Source organism: Phocoena phocoena, chromosome 9 (assembly GCF_963924675.1).
Source record: "Phocoena phocoena chromosome 9, mPhoPho1.1, whole genome shotgun sequence".
Lineage (NCBI taxonomy): Eukaryota > Metazoa > Chordata > Mammalia > Artiodactyla > Phocoenidae > Phocoena > Phocoena phocoena.
In genome coordinates this window covers 14,372,903-14,390,562 of record NC_089227.1, presented here as the reverse complement: position 1 = coordinate 14,390,562, position 17,660 = coordinate 14,372,903, and the positions used below count along the sequence as shown (strand labels likewise).

Here is a 17,660-nt window from a genome sequence, read left to right as displayed (position 1 = left end):
TTATTTTTGACCTTCCAGAGAAGGACGCTGACGTCAAAAGGGATACACATACAGAGAGACCCCTCAAAAAAAAAAAAAAAAAAAAAAAAAGGAAGAAAAATCGAAAGAAAGAAGTGTGCATCTAGATCTCGGTTTTGAACTTCGGGATTCACTGCACAGTACTGTATTAAAGCCCTTGGCTCTTCGCGATCAGCCTTCTTAATCCAAACATATTTCTTCGGAGGTAGCTTCTGTGCTAAATCGCTCGTTCCTGCTGCACCCAAGTAGCCAGGAAATCCCGCCGGAGGAAGGACAACGCCGCAATCTCCCGCCGGGACCTGCGGGCCGCGTCCCCACCAGCCGCCTGCGGGCGCGCGGCCAGCGGGCGCCGGGAGGAAGATGCGCTCAGCTCCGGGAGCCGCGGGCGACACGCCGCACCTGCCACAGCTCGTGCCGGGCGCCGGCCCAGGAGGGCGGGGAGCGCGGCCAGCCGCGCGGGGAGCGGCGAGGCAGCCGGGAGACCCGGGCCAACCCCGCGCCTCCTGGGACAGGGGCTGCGCGTCCCCGGCGCTCCCGCCTTCCTGCCGGCTCCCCGCAGCGCCGGGTGCCGCCTTGCTGCAGTGGCTGCGGCGGAGGGCAGGTCGTCCCCGCGACCCCGGCCCGGCCTCCTGCGCTCCCCCACATCCCACCCCCGCCCCGGCCGGCTCGGCCCTGCCCGCCGCGTCCCCGCCACCCGCTTCTGACCTTTTCCTGCGCGCGGTTGAGTCGCTTCTGGACGTTCTTGGCGAAGATGCCCGTCTTGATGTCGGCCATGGCTGCGGGTCCGCGGAGGCTGAGAGGAGCGGAGCGGGCGGCGAGGAGGAGCGGGAAAGGAGGAGCGGGAGAGGCGGCGAGGAGCCGCCGAGCGCCAGGAGGGGTGAGGGAGGGGCGCGGCGGCGGGGACCCACTTAAAGCGACAGAGCGGAGGCGGGACGCGCCGGGCTGGTCGGTGACACGGGTGGCGAGCTAAAGAGAGAGAAGCAGCCAAGAGTCGAAATGCCCAGAGAGCGCCCACAGTGATGGCAGAGGAGGTCTGGTGGAGAAAGGGAAGGGAGCCGAGCAGCAGCCGCAGGGCCCGCAGCAGCTCCAGGGTTCTCTGAAGGCGGAGTTTGTGGTGGGGGAGGGTGAGAGGGGCCCCAATTCTCTCCAGCAAAAAAAAAAAAAAAAAAAAGGCGGGTGTGGGCGGGGGAGTTGGAGAAGAGGGAAGGAGAACACCGGGAAGGTGCAAGTGGAAATGGAGGGGGTTGGGCTGCGCTCCCTGGAGGACCCGCTCGACGACCCCAGGCAGAGAATGCAACCCTCGATTATCTGTGTGTTCAAGAACACACCCTCGGGAGGCTCGCAGCCCAACGAGGGAAGCCGACTGGGAAACCGAGTTACGGCAGACGTTGGAGCTGCCCCAGAGACACAGGTAGAAAGGAGGGAGGCACCAATGGTGACACTTGTGTAAACTTTCACACAAGACTTGGGGCGAGGGCGGGAGGTTCCTTGCTGAGAAGGGTCCACTCCTTTAAGGCAGGTGCTGTGCTTTGGTGATCTCTGTAATCCCTGCCCTGAGCATAGGCACTCACTCTCCAAGAACCATTGCATGGAAGAGGCAGGTCCTTTATTGCCTCACACCAGCAGTGTAAGACCCAGGCCTCCTAACCTGTTGCTTCTTACCCACCTTCTGGTAACCTTAACAGGGATTCACCATCGTCAGTACACTTTGCGGAAATAAGAGTAATAGAGATAAACTTGTCCTATACCTACCTAGAGCTCTTGAAGCCTCTGACCGAAGGTCAAACTATTCATATTGGGTTCTCTCTGAGAATGTGAGAAGGGTAAGGCAGGTGGCCCAGCAAACAGGTCAGAAGTGAGTCAGGCACCTGGGAATCCTGTGAGTTCCGGAGAGCATCTCACGCCACCTCTGGAGTAGACTGTCACGTGGGCAGCTCCCATGCTTTGCCGCTTGGTATCCACTCCTAGAATAGTCCCCTCACCTTGATTCTAAAAGGCTTGTGACTGCCTTTTACCAATAAGATATGGCGGAAGTACACTGTACCAATTCCACACCAACGCCTTGAGAAGCCAGGCAGGTTTCGCAGTCTGAGGAACGAAACCTGTTCTTCCTGTGCTGCTGTGTAGAGTTTCAGCTACCCTGCTCTAAAAAGCCCCTTGGAGAGGCCACGTGGTAAAGGGAGAAGCCCTGAGGTTACTTGGACAGGGAGAGCAAAACCCAGATGTCCCTGCATCCCAGCTGAGACCATCCTCCAGGAAACACACTGGCCCGATACAGCCGCACAAAAAATCATCAGCAAGACCAGCGGAAGAACCGCCCAGACAATCCTAGCCAAGAATGTGGAATGGTGAGCAAAAAAAAAAAAATGATAGTGGTTTTATTACACGATGCACACTGAGGCCAAACAAACTCAAATGTCAGTTTGGAGCAGAGAAAGGTTTATTGCAGGGCCATGCAAGGAGACAGCTTATGCCTCCCGAAATCCCAAACTCCTGGGAGGAGTTTCAGCAAAGCATTTTAAAGGCAAGGTGAGGGAGGGGCATGGTTGGTTGTTGGAGACCTCTTCGTGTCAGAATCCTTTCTTCTTGCAGCTGTCCAGGTAGGTCAGGTCAGGATGATCCTGTAAACCTCCAACAAGATAAATGTTATTCTCTGTTCTGCAACTTTTTTTTTTTTTTTTTTGCGGTACGCGGGCCTCTCACTGTTGTGGCCTCTCCCGTTGCGGAGCACAGGCTCCGGACGCGCAGGCTCAGCGGCCATGGCTCACGGGCTCAGCCGCTCCGCGGCATGTGGTATCTTCGCGGACCAGAGCACGAACCCGTGTTCCCTGCATCGGCAGGCGGACTCTCAACCACTGCGCCACCAGGGAAGCCCTGTTCTGCAACTTTTTATCTCTATATGAATAGGAAAATGTTATACCCTTAAAGGTCAGAGCCTTGAGAATGGTCTATCCTGTCCATTTCAGCCTATAGGCAACATTCTTAACTCTAAACAAAAGCTATAGAACACAAAGATTTAAGGAAACAGATCCAATATGGAGTCAGATTTGTTCTACCCTGTCACAGCTTTTTAAGCCACTTTTCTGATGGTTTTTACTGAAATACCCAGTCTATTCACTTGGCTCTTACTTCCTTAGGATGGCTATTCATCCCAATTTGCCTGGGAATGAAGGCGTTTGCAGGACACAGGACTTTCAGTGCTAAAACCAGGAAAGTCCTGGGGAAACTGCAAGAGTTGGTCACCTTCTTTCCAACATCTCAACTAAACAGGAGTTTACTTCAGAGCAAAGTAAGAAACACTTGTTTCTTCTCTTGGTCAGCATACAGTAGAACAGACTACTCAGAAGCCACGAATTTTGAGTCAGGGGCTTCTGAACCTTAGCTCTGCCTTGGGATCTTGGCCATGAGGATATAAGCCTCAGAATGTTGGAATATACCAGAATGTTCTGGAGCATATCAGTCCATGGTTACTCTTATACTGTGAGCCCCAGAGCCCCCTCTGCTCACTCTGGGCCTGGCTACAGCCCTCATTACAGTCACCACTGCCCTCTCTCTGACAAGCAAGGGACAGGGTCCCAAGCAGTGGGTTTACTTTTTCTCTGCTTACTTAGGGCCCGAGCCATCAGATCCCACTGTCCCAGCCTTTGTCTCTCCTGGCAATTACTCCCCCACCAGTTTTTGGAACACAGTGAATATCTTTTGAAATAAAATTGCAAATGGTTCGCTTTTCTTATCATTCGGATGCCCAAATCTAGATCTGTAGCGTGGGTGGAAAGGGAAGCTTGTCATTTCTTGATAATTCCATTTGGAATACATGCTGAGCATATTAAAACATTGTGTGCAAACTGTTAACAAATCAACCAGTATTTTCGGGTTGCCATGTGGCTCATTCTAGCCACTCTGGAATATTGATGAAGCGCTTTAGCTGGTACTTAGTAGGTGCCCTGTAAATATATATATATATATATATATATATATATTTTTTTTTTGGCTGCATTGGGTCTTCATTGCTGCACGCGGGATTTCTTCTAGTTGCGGTGACTGGGGGCTACTCTTCGTTACGGGCTCCTCATTGCGGTGGCTTCTCTTGTTGTGGAGCACGGGCTCTAGGCGTGCAGGCTTCAGTAGTTGTGGCTCGTGGGCTCAGTAGTTGTGGCTCACGGGCTCCAGAGCACAGCCTCAGTAGTTGTGGGGCATGGGCTTAGTTGCGCCACGACATGTGGGATCTTCCTGGACCAGGGCTCGAACCCGTGTCCCCTGCATTGACAGGTGGATTCTTAACAACTGCGACGAATGCAGGAATGCATGAGACTAACTCATGAGGATGCATTCTTAGCTATTTCTTCTCATAATTCTTCAGTAATGTTACTGGAACATGGGTGGGGGGAAGGGGAGCCCAAGTACTACAATGTTTTTTTTCCTTAGGATAATTTTTTTAAATTGAAGCATAGTTGATTTACAGTGTTGTGTTAGTCTCAGGTGAACAGCAAAGTGATTCAGTTATACATATATATATATTCTTTTTCAGATTTTTTTCCATTATAGGTTATTGCAAGATATTGAGTATAGTTCCCCATGCTATGTAGTAGGTCCTTGTTGTTTACCTATTTATATGTGGTAGTTGTTTGTATCCGTTAATCCCAAGCTCCTAATTTACCCCTCCCTCCCCATTTGGTAGCCATAAGTTTATTTGCTATGTCTCTGAGTCTGTTTCTTTCTTGTAAATAAGTTCATTTATGTCATTGTTTTAGATTCCACATATAAGTGGCATCACATGGTATTTGTCTGACTTACTTCACTTAGTATGATTTTTTTTGAATTTTTGAATTTTATTTCACTTATTTTTTTATACAGCAGGTTATTAGTCATCAATTTTATACACATCAGTGTGTACATGTCATCACACCACCATCCCCACCCCCCGTGGCTTTCCCCCTTTGGTGTCCATATGTTTGTTCTCTACATCTGTGTCTCAATTTCTGCCCTGTAAACTGGTTCATCTGTACCATTTTTCTAGGTTCCACATACATGCATTAATATACAATATTTGTTTTTCTCTTTCTGACTTACTTCACTCTGTATGACAGTCTCTAGATCCATCCATATCTCAACAAATGACTCAATTTCGTTCCTTTTCATAGCTGAGTAATATTCAATTGTACATATGTACCACATCTTTATCCATTCATCTGTCGATGGGCATTTCAGTAGCTTCCATGACCTGGCTATTGTAAATAGTGCTGCAGTGAACATTGGGGTGAATGTGTCTTTTTGAAATATGGTTTTCTCTGGGTATATCCCAGTAGTGGGATTGCTGGATCATATGATAATTCTATTTTTAGTTTCTTAAGGAACCTCCATACCGTTCTCCATAGTGGCTGTATCAATTTACATTCCCACCAACAGTGCAAGAGGGTTCCCTTTTCTCCACACCCTCTCCAGCATTTGTTTCTAGATTTTTTGGTGGTGGCTATTCTGAAGACTGGTGTGAGGTGATACCTCATTGTAGTTTTGATTTGCATTTCTCTAATGATTAGTGATGTTGAGCAGCTTTTCATGTACTTCTTGGCCAACTGTATGTCTTCTTTGGAGAAATGTCTATTTAGGTCTGGACATTTTTGGATTAGGTTGTTTATTTCTTTAATATTGAGCTGCATGAGCTGTTTATATATTTTGGAGATTAATCCTTTGTCCGTTGATTCGTTTGCAAATATTTTCTCCCATTCTGAGGGTTGTCTTTTCATCTTGTTTATGGTTTCCTTTGCTGTGCAAAAGCTTTTAAGTTTCATTAGGTCCCATTTGTTTATTTTTGTTTTTATTTCCATCACTCTAGGAGGTGGATCGAAAAAGATCTTGCTCTGATTTATGTAAAGAGTGTTCTTCCTATGTTTTCCTCTAAGAGTTTTATAGTGTCTGGTCTTACATTTAGGTCTCGAATCCATTTTGAGTTTATTTTTGTGTATGGTGTTAGGGAATGTTCTAATTTCATTCTTTTACATGTAGCTGTCCAGTTTTCCCAGCACCACTTATTGAAGAGACTGTCTTTTCTCCATTTTATATCCTTGCCTCCTTTGTCATAGATTAGTTGACCATTGGTGCATGGGTTTATCTCTGGGCTTTCTATCCTGTTCCATTGATCTATATTTCTGTTTTTGGGCAAGTACCATATTATCTTGATTACTGTAGCTTTGTAGTATAGTCTGAAGTCAGGGACTCTGATTCCTCCAGCTCCACTTTTTCCCCTCAAGACTGCTTTGGCTCTTCGGGGTCTTTTGTGTCTCCATACAAATTTTATTTTGTTGTTGTTGTTGTTTTAGTTTTTTTGCTGTACGTGGGCGTCTCACTGCTGTGGCCTCCCCCACTGCGGAGCACAGGCTCTGGACGCGCAGGCTCAGCGGCCATGGCTCACGGGCCCAGCCGCTCCGCGGCATGTGGGACCCTCCCGGGCCGGGGCACAAACCCATGTCCCCTGCATCGGCAGGCGGACTCTCAACCACTGCGCCACCAGGGAAGCCCTCTCCATACAAATTTTAAGATTATTTGTTCTAGTTCTGTAAAAAATGCCACTGGTAATTTGATAGGGATTGCACTGAATCTGTAGATTGCTTTAGGTAGTAGAGTCATTTTCACAATATTTATTCTTCCAATCCAAGAACATGGTGTATCTCTCCATCTGTTGGCATCATCTTTAGTTTCTTTCATCACTGTCTTATAGTTTTCTGCATACAGGTCTTTTGTCTCCCTAGGTAGGTTTATTCCTAAGTATTTCATTCTTTTTGTTGCAGTGGTAAATGGGAGTGTTTCCTTAATTTCTCTTTCAGATTTTTTCATCATTAGGGTATAGGAATGCAAGAGATTTCTGTGCATTAATTTTGTATCCTGCAACTTTACCAAATTCATTGATTAGCTCCAGTAGTTTTCTGGTGGCATTTTTAGGATTCTCTATGTATAGTATCATGTCATCTGCAAACAGTGACAGTTTTACTTCTTCTTTTCCAATTTGTAGTCCTTTTATTTCTTTTTCTTCTCTGATTGCCGTGGCTAGGACTTCCAAAACTATGTTGAAAAATAGTGGTGAAAGTAGACATCCTTGTCTTGTTCCTGACCTTGGATAAAATGCTTTCAGTTTTTCACCATTGAGAATGATGTTTGCTATGGGTTTGTCATATATGGCCTTTATTATGTTGAGGTAGGTTCACTCTATGCCCACTTTCTGGAGAGTTTTTATCATAAATAGGTGTTGAATTTTGTCAGAAGCTTTTTCTGCGTCTGTTGAGATGATCATGTGGTTTTGGTTCTTCATTTTGTTAATGTGGTGTATCCCATTGATTGATTTGCATATATTGAAGAATCCTTGCATCCCTGGGATAAATCCCAATTGATCATGGTGTATGATCCTTTTAATGTGTTGTTGGATTCTGTTTGCTAGTATTTTTTTGAGGATTTTGGCATCTATATTCATTAGTGATATTGGTCTGTAATTTTCTTTTTTTGTAGTATCTTTGTCTGGTTTTGGTATCAGGGTTATGGTAGCCTCATAGAATGAGTTTGGGAGTGTTCCTTCCTCTGCAATTTTTTGAAAGAGTTTGAGAAGGATGGTGTTAGCTCGTCTCTAAATGTTTGATAGAATTCACCTGTGAAGCCATCTGGTCCTGGTTTGTTGGAAGATTTTTAATCACAGTTTCTATTTCATTACTTGTGATTGGTCTGTTCATATTTTCTATTTCTTCCTGGTTCAGTCTTGGAAGGTTATACCTTTCTAAGAATTTGTCCATTTCTTCCAGGTTGTCCATTTTATTGGCATAGAGTTGCTTGTAGTAGTCTCTTAGGATGCTTTGTATTTCTGCAGTGTCTGTTGTAACTTCTCCTTTTTCACTTCCAATTTTATTGATTTGAGTCCTCTCCCTCTTTTTCTTGATGAGTCTGGCTAATGGTTTATCAATTTTGCTTATCTTCTCAAAGAACCAGCTTTTAGTTTTATTGATCTTTGCTATTGTTTTCTTTCTTTCTATTTCATTTATTTCTGCTCTGATCTTTATGATTTCTTTCCTTCTGCTAACTTTGGGTTTTGTTTGTTCATCTTTCTCTAGTTCCTTTAGGTGTAAGGTTAGATTGTTTATTTGAGGTTTTTCTTGTTTCTTGAGGTAGACTTGTATAGCTATAAACTTCCCTCTTAGAACTGCTTTTGCTGCATCCCATAGGTTTTGGATCATCGTGTTTTCATTGTCATTTGTCTCTAGGTATGTTTTTATTTCCTCTTTGATTTCTTGGTTATTTAGTAACGTATTGTTTAGCCTCCATGTGTTTGTGTTTTTTACATTTTTTTCCCTGTAATTCATTTCTAATCTCTTAGCGTTTTGGTCAGAAAAGATGCTTGATGTGATTTCAATTTTCTTAAACTTACTGAGGCTTGATTTGTGACACAAGATGTGATCTATTCTGGAGAATGTTCTATGTGCACTTGAGAAGAAAGTGTAATCTGCTGTTTTTGGATGGAATGTCCTATAAATATCAATTTAATCTATCTGGTCTATTGTGTCATTTAAAGCTTGTGTTTTCCTGTTTGTTTTCATTTTGGATGATCTGTCCATTGGTGAAAGTGAGGTGTTAAAGTCTCCTACTATTATTGTGTTACTGTCGATTTCCTCTTTTATAGCTGTTAGCAGTTGTCTTATGTATTGAGGTGCTCCTATGTTGGGTGCATATATATTTATAATTGTTTTATCTTCTTCTTGGATTGATCCCTTGATCATTATTAGTGTCCTTCCTTGATCATCATTAGTGTCCTTCCTTGTCTCTTGAAACATTCTTTATGTCAAAGTCTATTTTGTCTGATATGAGTATAGCTACTCCAGCTTTCTTTTGATTTCCATTTGCATGGAATATCTGTTTCCATCCCCTCACTTTCAGTCTGTATGTGTCCCTAGGTCTGAAGTGTGTCTCTTCTAGACAGCATATAGGTGGGTCTTCTTTTTGTATCCATTCAGCAAGCCTGTGTCTTTTGTTTGGAGCATTTAATCCATTCACGTTTAAGGTAATTATCTATATGTATGTTCCTATGACCATTTTCTTAATTGTTCTGGGTTTGTTTTTGTAGGTCCTTTTCTTCTCTTGTGTTTCCCACTCAGAGAAGTTCCTTTAGCATTTCTTGTAGAGCTGGTTTGGTGGTGCTGAATTCTCTTAGCTTTTGCTTGTCTGTAAAGCTTTTTATTTCTCCATCAAATCTGAATGAGATCCTTGCCGGGTAGAGTAATCTTGGTTGTAGGTTCTTCCCTTTCATCACTTTAAGTATATCATGCCACTCCCTTCTGGCTTGTAGAGTTTCTACTGAGAAACCAACTGTAAACCTATGGGAGTACCCATGTATGTTAAGTCATTTTTCCCTTGCTGCTTTCAATAATTTTTCTTTGTCTTTAATTTATGTCAGTTTGATTACTATGTGTCTCTGTGTGTTTCTCCTTGGGTTTATCCTGCCTGGGACTATGTACTTCCTGGGCTTGGGTGGCTATTTCCTTTCCCATGTTAGGTAAGTTTTCCACTATAATCTCTTCAAATATTTTCTCTGGTCCTTTCTCTCTCTCTTCTCCTTCTGGATCCCCTATAATGCGAATGTTGTTACGTTTAATGTTGTCCCAGAGGTCTCTTAGGCTGTCTGCATTCCTTTTCATTCTTTTTTCTTGATTCTGTTCTGCAGCAGTGAATTCCACCATTCTGTCTTCCAGGTCACTTATCCATTCTTCTGCCTCAGTTATTCTGCTATTGATTCCTGCTAGTGTAGATTTCATTTCCGTTATTGTATTGTTCATCTCTGTTTGTTCTTTAATTCTTCTAGGTCTTTGTTAAACATTTCTTGCATCTTCTTGATCTTTGCCTCCACTGTTTTTCCAAGGTCCTGGATCATCTTCACTATCATTATTCTGAATTCTTTTTTGGAAGGTTGCCTATCTCCACTTCATTTAGTTGTTTTTCTGGGGTTTTATCTTGTTCCTTCATCTGGTACATAGCCCTCTGCCTTTTCATCTTGTCTATCCTTTTGTGTATGTGGTTTTTGTTCTACAGGCTGCAGGATTGTAGTTCTTCTTGATTCTAATGTGTGCCGTCTGGTGGATGAGGCTATCTAAGAGGCCTGTGTAAGTTTCCTGATGGGAGGGACTGGTGGTGGGTAGAGCTGACTGTTTCTTTGGTCGCCAGAGCTCAGTAAAACTTTAATCTGCTTGCCTGCTGATGAGTGGGTCTGCATTCCCTCCCTGTTGATTGTTTGGCCTGAGGCAACCCAGCACTGGAGCCTACCTGGGCTCTTTGGTGGGGCTAATGACAGACTCTGGGAGGGCTCACGCCTAGGAGTACTTCCCAGAACTTCTGCTGCCAGTGTTCTTGTCCCCACGGTGAGCCACAGCCACCACCCACCCCCCGCCTCTGCAGGAGACCCTCCAACACTAGCAGGTAGGTCTGGTTCAGTCTCCCCTGGGGTCACTGCTCCTTCCCCTGGGTCCCAATGCACACACTACTTTGTGTGTGCCCTCCAAGAATGGAGTCTCTGTTTCCCCCAGTCCTGTCGAAGTCCTGCAATCAAATCCCGCTAGCCTTCAAAGTCTGATTTTCCAGGAATTCCTCTTCCCATTGCGAGACCCTCAAGTTGGGAAGCCTGACATGGGGCTCAGAACCTTCACTCCAGTGGGTGGACTTCTGTGGTATAGGTGTTCTCCAGTCTGTGAGTCACCCACCCAGCAGTTATGGGATTTGATTTTGCTGTGATTGCGCCCCTCCTACCGTCTCATTGTGGCTTTTCCTTTGTCTTTGGATGTGGGGTATCTTTTTTGGTGAGTTCCAGCGTCTCCCTTTCGATGATTGTCCAGCAGCTAGTTGTGATTCTGGTGTTCTCACAAGAGCGAGTGAGAGCACGTCCTTCTATTCCGCCATCTTGCTTCCTACCTCAATAGCATCTTATACTCAAAAAACAGTAGTATGATTTTTAATCATGGTTATGTCATACAGTGGAGTCTTTTATTTTTTACAAAAGCTTATGCAGCACTCAAATATATTAATCAGGTGGACCCTCTCTGGATGCAGAGAATGTTGGGTGCCCAGAGCTCCACCCATTAGGTGGCCCGTTTATTCCCTGTGACTGTCTTTAAGGAAGATCCTTAGAGCCACAGAACACAGCAGAAGTCCACAGTAGCAGCGACCCTCAGCGACACCTTCTGTCTCTGAAGCTGTAGGATCCATGCTTTTGTGTGTGTTTCCTTCATCCCCAATACCACTGGGCCCTCCCACCCGTATTCCTTGATTGTTTGTGCCTGTTCCTCATAATGACCATACATTTTTCTCCTTGGTCAGTCAAGGAAAAATGTGACCCTTGCAGTTCCACGTAGATGTCACTATTAATGAAAAGTAACCCAAATCCTCACTAACTTCAGGGACAAGCTTAGATTGTTACCGAACTCAGGTCTGGCTGTTCACCACTCAGAAAGCAGTACTCGAAAGAGAGACAAATGTTGGTAGAAAGGAAAACTGCTTTTAATCAGAATGCCGGCAATCTGCCAGCAATCAGTGTCCCCCAAATCCATCTCCAAAGATACTGCTCGGCCACGAAAGCTTTTAAAAGGAAAAAGGGAAGTAGTCTCAGTTAATCACTGAGATGGGGGTCAGAGTTGCTGCCATCCCACAATGTGTGCAGGCTTATGTGCAGGCTTGTTGACTTCTTGTGGTCTTTCTCTAGATGCAATCTTATTCACACAGTTTGGGAGCCTACCGAAGGGGAAGCTAGAGAAGAGATCTGGTCGTCTGTTAATTCCTTATTCTTCATTTCTACTTCTTTCATCGATGGAAAGAACCAACACGTTAGGCAAGGTATCGTGTGATCAAAAGCTTTGAAAGGTGTGCTTGGGCCAGAGATGTGTAGAGCATGGGGGGTGCCTGGTTTAAGGTTAGTGTCAAGACAAAAGGGGCCTCCTGCAGGGAGCTCTTTCCTGCAAAGAGCTCTTTCCTCCCAAAAGCTGCTTACAAAATGTTAAATTTTATTTAATGATTATTCAGGTAAAGTTCAGAAAAAGCATCACAACTCCAACCCCAGGTATTCATCTGAACAGGGCAGAATTCCTGAATTAATTGTAGTTTCCAATTCACCTTCCTCCCTTGTAGACTGCACTTCAAATTGCTTGATAAATCAGAAGTATAATTATGACAGGTTGTCATAATTTGGAATAGGCCCAGAATTACTACTGTATTATCACAAAACTCATTTTCCAGATGTTTTAATGGTACAGAAGTTTATCCTTGCCTATATTTATATCTTGTAAGTCCAATTTAGACCCTTAGGAAGGTAGATTTCTAGATCCATCGTTTAATGTGTCTAGCTCTTTGCTAACACTCACAAGAGTTAAAATTTATGCTGTATATTCTAGTTAGCTACAACTTCTTTATCTCATTGTACAGATAATTAAGGAGCCATTCCATTTAAACATTTGGTTGAACCTAACTGGACTTTTGGTCCCAACCAAATTATGACTAGTACTTACACTTACCTCTTTGTTTAAAGACTCAGACAAAATTTTATTTTGTCTCACAAATGTTAAAATAGCAGTGAAAGGAGGATGTGCTGTAAAATATATTTTTTGGACTGATTATCTTATGCATTTCAGGTGAAAACTTTCTTCAAATTATGCCAACTATTTACATTTTAGTCCCACATATATTTTTATTCAATTTCGCCTGCATAACTACCCTTTTCTTTTCCCAATTTAACCAAGTCTAAAAATACAAACTTCTAACTCTATTAATAACGCATCACTAATGTATCCCAAAATACTGCGTAGGAGGCAAGAGCTTTGTTTTAATACGTGAGCCATTGGCCACTAAGGAAAACAATAACAATGTATTCAGTTGCCTAATAACTTTAAGGTACTTCAACACCATGTTTGATGTGTTTGTGCAGAATAACGCAAAACAACTTCTATGCCTCAAAACAAAATGCTTGAACATCACTTAATAGCTTACAAGCCAACTAAGAGGTCAGGGAGCAAAACAAAATAGAAATTCTAATTAACCACAACTCTTTCTGAAGAAAGGGACAAGTCCTTGCAAATATTTTAAGCTATTTTCTATCCACAAATAAGCTATAAAAATTCCATGTACAGTGTGGGAAACAACACATTTGTCTGGGCTACTGAGAGCATCCTCTTAATTGCTTATATATCTAGACTATTTTATTGGGGAGTTTTCCAGCTTGGACAAACCCCAGCTTTGTAACAGTGATCTACTTGAAAACCTTTTAACAAATGCTTAATTTTATCATATGTTGGCCCGAGATTTTTTTTGGTTCGAGGAACTTATTTTTTTATTAAATGTGTCCATATTTATATTTTACATGAATGTAGCTATTCACATGTGCCTACATTTGGCTGCATGGCTGCTACCCTACCTTCACCCCATCTTTTGCCACCCCTACACATCTCTCTCCAAACTGCTCCTGGAACTGTGTGACATATGCCGCTGACCTAGTAGAGGTATTACCTTGGACCATAAGATTCCCCACGACAGTGTTCCTCCACTCCAAGCCCGCACTTCAACCAAAGCCCCTGGCGAATGAAGCCAACCCAGGTTCCTGGTATGATTTTATGTACAAGAAGTCTGGACTAAGCACTGTGTCCTCCCAAACATCTGCCTACTTCCCTGCAGTATAGCCTCTTTCCTCTCCAGAGACCACACAACCTTCTACCTGTTCTTGTTACCAACTCCAGGTTCATACTTCTCACTGCATGACAGGCCAATAAATCAAGACACGAGTCATTGGGCAAGGAATAGAGACTTTATTTGGAAAGCCAGCAGACTGAGGTGTCGGACTAGTGTCCCAAAGAACCATCTTGCGCAGGTTTGGATGTTAGTTTCTTTTATAGAACAAAGAGGGGAAGGTGAGGAGGTAAAGTGAAGAAGACAATAAGTTGTTGCAAATGTTTCCTGGTTCCGGCCAGACTCCAGAGGGGATGTGTTAATTACTTCTTTCGTGAAGCCATTTACAGGTGTGCCCGGTCAGGATGTTTCCTGTGAGCTAAACAAAGGCATTTTAGCTTAACGCTGAGGTAGGGGAGGCAGGGTTCTCGGGGATGGGCCATTATGTGTACTTTCCCTTTAGTAATAAACTTCTAGCAAAAGCAATAGAATACAAAGGTTAAAGTAAAAGAAGTAGATCCAATATGGAGTCAGATTTGTTCCTCCCTATTACATTCTCACATCTAAAATTACCTCACTCTCTTCACCTCTCTTCTCTAAGACCCCCAACAGGCTGCTGCCTAGAGCCACCTCCAAGGAATCAAGCAAGTTGGATGGTGGTGGTGGTAATATTTCCTATTAGTATTGCTTTCTGTGTTTCTGCTGTAGTTCAGCATTATTGGGCTTAGAGAGGCTTTGGTAAGCTACTCTAGGACAGAATCTGTCATGGATTGAATTGTGTCCCTGTGATATTGTGATTTATAATAAGAAATATTATGCTTGGTGTTTGTCCCTGTTCTTGCACAAAGCTCCCCAAACCCTTGAAATTTCCCAAGTGATTAGAGCAATACAGGTATTTTTTGTTATTCTTAAGAAAGCCCCTTTTGGGCTTCCCTGGTGGCACAGTAATTAAGAATCCGCTTGCCAATGCTGGGGACACGGGTTCAAGCCCTGGTCCGGGAAGAGCCCACATGCCTCAGAGCAACCAAGCCCATGCACCACAACTACTAAGCCTGCGCTCTAAAGCCCGTGAACCACAACTACTGAACCCACATGCCACAACTACTGAAGCCCATGCACCTAGAGTCCATGCTCCACAACAAGGGAAGCCACCACAATAAGAAGCCCGTGCACCACAACGAAGAGTAGCCCCCACTCGCCGCAACTAAAGGAAGTCCATGCGCAGCAACGAAGACCCAGCGCAGCCAAAAATAAATAAATTTATTTAAAAAAAAGAAAAAAAGCCCCTTTCAATCACACCTGAGTGTATGTTAATGAGGTAACTCTTAGAAAGGTCCTAACGATGGGGGCTTGTTGCCAGGAGAACCAACCTGGTGATTAGAGGGTTGGAACTTTCAGCCCCACCCTCATTGCATCCCCCTACCCCCCCTACCTTCTTCCACCCCCGACCTCTGGGGAGAGGAGACAGGCCAATGATTGAATCAACCATGTCTATGTAGTGAAGCCGCCATAAAAACAAAAAGGGTAAGATTCAGAGAGCTTCCAGGTTGGTAAACACATGGTGGTGCAGAGAGAATGGGGCCTGGAGGGGGCTTAGAAGCTCCACACATGTCTTGCCCTATGCATCTCTTCCATCTGGCGATTCCTGAGTTATACCCTTATAATAAACCAGTAATCTAGTAAGTAAACTGTTTCTCTGAGTTCTGTGAGCCACTCCAGTAAATTAAATCCTAGGAGGGGGTCACACGAACCTCCAATTTACAGCCAGTTGGTAAGAAGCACAGGTGACAACCTGAACTTGCCATTGGCATCTGTAGTGGAGGGTGGGATTGAGCCCTTAAACTATGGGATCTGACACTAACTCCAGGTAGTGTCAGGACTGAACAGAATTGTAGAACCCCCAGCTGGTGTTGCAGAATTGCTTGGTGTGGGGAAACCTGGCAGCTCCCCCCAGCATTTGGTGGCCAGAAGTTTTGCAAGTAGAAAAGAAATACCTAGGAGGAGTTTGTTCTTTACAGTCTCCACAAGAGATCATTGAAGTCCTAACTCCTGGTACCTGTGAATTTAATCTCATTTGGAAATAGGATCTTTACAGATATAATTAAGATGTAAATTAAGATGAGGTCACAGTGCAGTAGGGCAAGTCCTTAATCCAATAGAACTGGTTTCTTTATTTTTTTTTTTAAAAAAGAAGAGACTTGGAAACAGACACACACAGAGGAGAATGCATGTGAAGACAGACGCAGAGGGCAGAGGGCCGTGTAGTGATGGAGGCACGGATGGCTGCGCCACCGGAGCACCTCCAGCAACTCCAGAAGCTTGGAGAGTGAGCACGGCCCCGCTGACACCTGGATCACAGACTACCGCCTCCAGAACAGAGGTTATACATTTCTGTTGTTTTAAGCCACCCAGTTTTTGTTACTTTCTTATAGCAGGCCTAGGAAACTGATGCAGAATCCAACCTCCTTCTTCAAAACAGCATGCATCTTGGAATAATTTATCTCCCAATCCAAATAACTGACAAACAGATTTCTGACAAACAGATTTCTGAAAACAAGATTTTCATTAGTTGGAACAGCCCGTGCTCATCTGTTGCTTTCTTTTGAAACAATGTATTTTTGTAAGTGCGTGATTTGCCCTTCTTTTCCTTCTTAATTTAATGAAAAAAGCAGTAGCTTTTGAGCAAGCCTCTTGCAGGTTGGGTTCTAAGGAAGCAGAGGCTGAGTTTGGGGTGCAAGTTGATTAGAGATCGCTGAACCTGTGAAAGGCAGCGGGAGGAAGCAGGATTGGCAGAGGAGGAAGCTGGACTCCCAGGCAGGTCTGGGCTCTGTAGGGAGCAGTGCCCATAGAATGTCCCCATCCAACTCACAGGAGCTGGGCCATTACCCCTCTGCCCACCAGCCACTGGAGGCCGGTGGCGCTAGGAGGCGTGTGAACTGGGGTCAGGCAGCTTTCTGCCAGGGGAGTCCACTCTGCAGGCCCTGGCAGGAGGCTGCCTGGGGACCACACTCCCTCAGAGGTGAGCAGCAAGCCCCTTTTTTTTTCTTTTGGCCACACAGCGCAGCATCTGGGATCTTAGTTCCCTGACCAGGGATCAAACCCACGACCCCTGCATTAGAAGCGCAGAGTCTTAACCACTGTACCACCAGGAAGGTCTCAGCAAGCCCTTCTTGGATGGAGGTCTGGGCAGTGGGCCAGGCCATCCCCTACTCAGTAGTTCAGATGAAGAGCTCCTAGAACACGGTAGACACGTGTTCTTTGGTCCCCTCTAAACATCTGCTGTTTCTTCACCCTCCCATGTTATCCTGCCTCCTACCTACACTGAGATGTTTCTGAGATTAATACTAAGTCGATCATCCTCCACAAGGTGCAGACTTTTACATTTAAACATGGTCCATTTGCCCCTTATGAAGTTAGTTTAGTCATCTGTGTTGTCAGGGCTCTCCATTCTATAGCTACTATTTTTCCTTTTTTTTTTTTTAAAAATTTTTTAAAATAATAATTTATTTATTTATGGCTGTGTTGGGTCTTCGTTTCTGTGTGAGGGCCTTCCCCAGTTGTGGCAAGTGGGGGCCACTCTTCATCGTGGTGCGCGGGCCTCTCACTGTCGCGGTCTCTCTTGTTGCAGAGCACAGGCTCCAGATGCGCAGGCTCAGTAATTGTGGCTCACAGGCCCAGTTGCTCCGCAGCATGTGGGATCCTCCCAGACCAGGGCTCGAACCCGTGTCCCCTGCATTGGCAGGCGGATTCTCAACCATTTTTAATAAATAAGAAACTTGTAGGTGGACACTCTGAAACTACGTAAATACTGTTTCTTGCCAAAATCTCCCTCCCCCAATTCAGCATGCATAATGGTTCTTGCCTAAATCTGTTTTTACCAAGATGGTTTTTAAATGGCGCTTTTCTACTTCCGTCAGTGCTACTATGTTAATCAGAACTCCACTGTATGCAAGAGCTTTGCCTTTCTTTCCATA

At 44.5% G+C, this 17,660-nt stretch overlaps 1 protein-coding gene across 3 annotated transcripts in view; it reads right to left on the bottom strand.

Moving 5' to 3' along the window:
- Window positions 1-847, bottom strand: part of AMPH (amphiphysin) — a 189,804-nt gene extending 188,957 nt beyond the window's left edge. For 2 of the 3 annotated variants that reach the window (XM_065884343.1, XM_065884345.1), the window contains exon 1: window positions 724-792. In XM_065884343.1, the coding sequence (XP_065740415.1) occupies window positions 724-792 (69 nt within the window). Of the gene's footprint in view, window positions 1-723 lie in introns of all 3 variants that reach the window. The other variant, XM_065884344.1, reaches the window with a different exon arrangement.
- Window positions 848-17,660: the final 16,813 nt, after the last annotated feature.